General features: G+C 42.7%; 2 protein-coding genes across 2 annotated transcripts in view; one reads left to right on the top strand and one right to left on the bottom strand.

Moving 5' to 3' along the window:
- The window catches only part of nifk (nucleolar protein interacting with the FHA domain of MKI67), a 4873-nt gene extending 4407 nt beyond the window's left edge, over nucleotides 1-466 (bottom strand). The window contains exon 1 of the mRNA XM_015396544.1: nucleotides 276-466. Coding sequence (XP_015252030.1) covers nucleotides 276-398 — 123 coding nt within the window. The 5' untranslated portion in view covers nucleotides 399-466. The remainder of the gene's footprint in view (nucleotides 1-275) is intronic.
- A 2017-nt stretch (nucleotides 467-2483) lies between these two features.
- Nucleotides 2484-4662, top strand: part of LOC107098724 (high affinity cGMP-specific 3',5'-cyclic phosphodiesterase 9A-like) — an 11269-nt gene continuing 9090 nt past the window's right edge. The window contains exons 1-6 of the mRNA XM_015396543.1: nucleotides 2484-2600; nucleotides 2869-3018; nucleotides 3101-3152; nucleotides 3219-3321; nucleotides 4000-4142; nucleotides 4272-4331. Coding sequence (XP_015252029.1) covers nucleotides 2513-2600; nucleotides 2869-3018; nucleotides 3101-3152; nucleotides 3219-3321; nucleotides 4000-4142; nucleotides 4272-4331 — 596 coding nt within the window. The 5' untranslated portion in view covers nucleotides 2484-2512. The remainder of the gene's footprint in view (nucleotides 2601-2868; nucleotides 3019-3100; nucleotides 3153-3218; nucleotides 3322-3999; nucleotides 4143-4271; nucleotides 4332-4662) is intronic.

Below are 4662 nucleotides of genomic sequence, written 5' to 3' on the forward strand. Positions count from 1 at the left end.
CTGAATGTATATTGACCCAATAAGACATGAACTTTAATTACAGCTTATTGAATAGAAACGTCACTCCATGCGGCTCTATTAATATATTTTAATCCCTTCCTCTGTTCTTTATATCTTGCTTTTCTGGCCCCCCTCGTGGCCCCCTGCTACATCTGGTGTAGCTTCGCCTCTGCCTCCAGGGCCCCCAGGAACCTCGTGTTCTTCAGGGCCCCACAGCTCTGCGGGTTCAGCATGAGGAACCGAACCCATCCCCCCCACCCCCGGTAGCTGCTCACCTTCTTGGCCCGGTTCTTCTTCACCTCCTGGACCTTCTTCTTGAACTCGGCCTCATGCTCCGGGTCCAGAGCCAGAAGCTCTCTGGGTCTCTGGGAGGAACTCTCCGCTTTGCTCTCCGTCATCTTCAGCTCCAACAGCCGCTGCTGCTCCACAACATGTGCTGAGAGGAACGGAAGGAGCGGTCTGCTCCGGAAGCTCACAGCGCCCTCTGCTGGCCGGGAGGAGAACAACCATTGACCCCGCATCGACGCGGACGTGATTTGGTGGCGCCATCTTGGGGAGGTCAACAGCTCCGCTCAGTGTAATGTGTTGATGAGGAACAGAATATAAATGAATCAATTTTAACTTTCCGAATATTGAATTAATTTTCACAGTTTTTTCCCCCGATACAAACAAACAAATATATATATATATATATATATATATATATATATATATATATATATATTTTTTTTTTTTTTTTTTTTTTTCTTTTTTATCTCTTTAATAAGTATCCTTATTTTTTATGCTAAAGTTCTTTCCAGGTGGTGTATAATCTATAGCAGGTGGTTCTATTCATCAGGTGGTTTCTGAAAGTTACAGGTTCTTTAAAAGTAAACTGAAAATTATACAGAAATGTACTGATATTAGAAAATTTAAATAGCATTTTTGAAAACTTAAGTACTTTTAAAACCATGTACTTCAGTATTTTCAAAAGTGAGTACTTCAGTACTTTAACTTGAGTAGATTTTTGACAGAGTACAAACTTTTACTTGTAGATGATAAAGTTTTGACTATCAATAGTTTTACTCAAGTACTACTTTTACCTGATGGCGCAGGCATATTCCCAGATGACAATGCAGGATTCATCGGGCTCAATGGAGAAAGACTGGTTCAGGAAGCATGACTCATCATTTTCACACATGGATTGGCCACCACAGAGTCCAGACCTCAACCCCATTGAGAATCTAGAGAGGGCTTAGCGCAGCGGTCAGACTCTACCGTCATCAATGCAAGATCTTGGTGAAAAATTAATGCAACACTGGATGGAAATAAATCTTTTGACATTGCAGAAGCTTATCGAAACAACGCCAAAAGGTCACGTTTCTGACATATTTCCACCAAATACATAAACTACCATCTCACCTCTCTTTGGTCATTTTGGGAGATTCTCTCCTATTCTGCATACCCAAATGGAAAAGCAAATAACTTAAGAACTGTAAGCCCAAATTACAGGTGTGATACGTTATGTTAAAGCTAACACCTTCTAGTTTCTGAACATTTAAATACACCAATTAGGTGAGTCAAACACAGCCTAAGCTGCAGTGTACAAACATGACTCAAAGTTGTTTTTTTTTTATTCTTGAAAATAAAAGGTATTTTTTAAACAACAGTAATAAAGACATGCTTTAGAATAGGCAGGTCTCACTGTATTACATTTTTTCTACATCAGGTTAGCCATAAATGCAGAAAATTTCCGACCTCTAACTATAACAGTTCCAGAGCTCTGCGGCTTCGAACCTTTGGCATCACCAGCGTCTCCAAATCTCTAATTGTGCCAAATGCTTTTATTCAACTACTTGACCCATAGAATAACACTGAAGCATTTTGATGGCCAAAAAACATTTATGAGGCAAATACTTTCTACTATTTCAGTGCATATAACAAAATGTAAACTTTATAAACCTACAATCACATAAAAATCTATAAAAAAAACGTGAAACTGCTGCTTTTCAAGCTTAAATAAGCCCCACATGTCTTTATTGGTGAATATTTTACTGTTGTAATTTTCATGCGCTGTTAGTTATTAGCTGTAAACGCTTTAAAACGGATCGCCAGCGATTCGGTGGTTTAAATTAATTTGATTTAATAATCTAGGCAGATTATTAAAAACTAACCATCTAAAACTTTTTTATGCCTAAAGATGAATAAAAGCATCCAAATGATTCATGTTCTTCCATCTGTGAACGAAGGTCTTTTTATTTTATCCACATTCATGATGAATTATTAGAAAATTGGTCTCTGTGCCTTTAAAGTTATTTTTAATCTGAAATGAATTAAAATAATTCTAAAAAGTTTCAGACTTCTGATGAGAACCAATAAAATCTGTAGAAAAGCGACTCGGAGGCAATAAATGCTGGGATCTGGCTGCTGGGATGGATGGAGGGGAGGAGGGAGGACGAAACAAAGGAGGTGGAATAATGAGGAGATGCAGATCAGGAGCTCTCAGAGCCGCAGCTGCTCCTCAGCTCATAACATGGCTTCAAAAATCATTTACTTCACGGTGAACGGCGTCCCGGAGCGGGCCGAGTTCCCGGAGGACTGTCCTGCTCAGGACATCAAAGGTAGGTCAGCGTCACCACTCAAAGCTCCACTAATGGAGCTGGACAGTTTTTCATCTTTAGTTCCTCTTTTATCTGCTTAAAGCGAATCAGTCTGAAAAACTAAACCTGGTTCTGGAGCAAAAGCAGATCATGTAAACAGAAGCAGTCAGGGAGCTGGTTCTGATCCAGATGCTTGTTACTGTTTGGAGGGAAGAACTGAGAAGAACATCCTAGAACCATGAGGAGAGGAGTTACGGGTCAATCCTAATCCCTGGATCGGTTTTTCTAGATCTGTTCCGTTCTGCAGCTGAAGCCGGACCCCATGACATCCTGAAGCTCTACAACCCCAAAGGGAACATCATCAACATCTCCCCCAGCCTGGAGCCCAACGGCCCCGCCTCCTGCTACAAGCTGGAGGTGGTCGCTGCCGACTGCAACAGTGAGCCGTCCCGTCCCTCCGGATCAGAACCACGGTCAGCTCCCGGCTCGCTGCTGACTGTCTCTGTTTGTCGTCCCTCCAGGCGCTGAGCTCACCGGGGATCTGGGATTCCATCTGTCCTCCATGGAGAAAAGGTAGACCACCCAAATGAAACCTTATGAAGCTCTGACAGCACCATCTGATGACCCGATCTGTTCCAGACTGCAGAACCTGGAGAAGAAGGTGGTCTTTGAGGCCGGAGAGACACCTGCGGCGGTTTCTGAGATGAAGAAGCAGGTGGACTCCTTCAGGGAGAAGCTGGAGGTAAAGGTTTGGGTGAAGCTACAGGTTTCTGAGCTTCGCTCTGACCTGCTGGTTCGTTCCTGGGTTCATCTGCTCAGAGGGAGGAGACCTTCTGAAAAACAAACACCTTTCTGAGGCTTTAGCCCTAAAATGCTGCTGATTTCAGCAGCTGAGACTTTCTACCAATTTAATCAGGAATAATTTATGTTTAAAATAAGGAAAAACATTCTGGTTCTACCAGCAGATAATCTGATCAGATTAAGGCCAAATGTTCTGGTTTTTGTGATGAATGAATAATTAATCTTCCTCCAATCAGCTGATTTCAGCAGATGGACGGCCCTTCATAACGCAGACATACTTCACTATGAGTATTTATACTTATCAGGTGAAGTAGTCATGATTTATTCTAAATTATTTTATGTATTTTAATCATTTAATGGGACATTGAATGATTTAACGTACTAGAACAAATAAATATCTATCCACATATCTCCTGGTGTGTTTATGTATTTTCTAATAAATGACAATAAATCCATCAGTGAAAACCGTCTACTGACCATTGAGGGTCTGGACCTGCTTTAGGAAGCCGTGATCTTCATCAGGGAAGTTTGGACCTGAAGTTAGCAGGTCTGGTTGGACGTATTCAGTGTCTCCTCAGCAGTAGGGGTGGGAGGGGCTGATGCGTCCTTTCTGTTGCAGAGTGTGGAACATCTCAGCTGGCTGGGCTTCTTCAAAGACCTCTCAGAGGGACGTCCCAAGCCGTCCCCGTTCTACCACAAGAGGAGCCTGCATAAGACCAGAGAGGAGTGTGAACATGTCAGGGAGAAGTTCCTGCAGATGAGGTCCCATGGGACACACTAGATCCTGTCCTCTGCTGTCCTCTGCTGTCCTCTATTCTCCTCTATTGTCCTCTGCTGTCCTCTATTGTCCTCTGCTGTCCTCTATTGTCCTCTGCTGTCTCTCCCCTGCAGCTCTCTGGAGGTCTCAGAGGAGCTCAGGCAGTACCTGAAGACGCCGACCTTTGATAACTGGTGAGCTCTGATCAAAGAGGATGATGATGATGATGATGATGCTTCTGATGTTGATGAAGATGATGATGCTGATGATGATGGTGATGATGATGATGATGATGATGATGATGATGATGCTGATGATGATGCTGCTGATGATGATGCTGATGATGATGATGATGATGATGATGATGATGATGCTGCTGATGATGATGATGATGATGCTGATGCTGATGATGCTGCTGCTGATGATGATGATGATGATGCTGATGCTGATGATGCTGCTGCTGATGATGATGATGATGGTGATGATGATGCTGATGCTGCTGCTGATGATGATGATGATGGTGAT

The sequence above is a fragment of the Cyprinodon variegatus genome, unplaced genomic scaffold, assembly GCF_000732505.1.
Source record: "Cyprinodon variegatus isolate N-32 unplaced genomic scaffold, C_variegatus-1.0 Scaffold804, whole genome shotgun sequence".
NCBI lineage: Eukaryota > Metazoa > Chordata > Actinopteri > Cyprinodontiformes > Cyprinodontidae > Cyprinodon > Cyprinodon variegatus.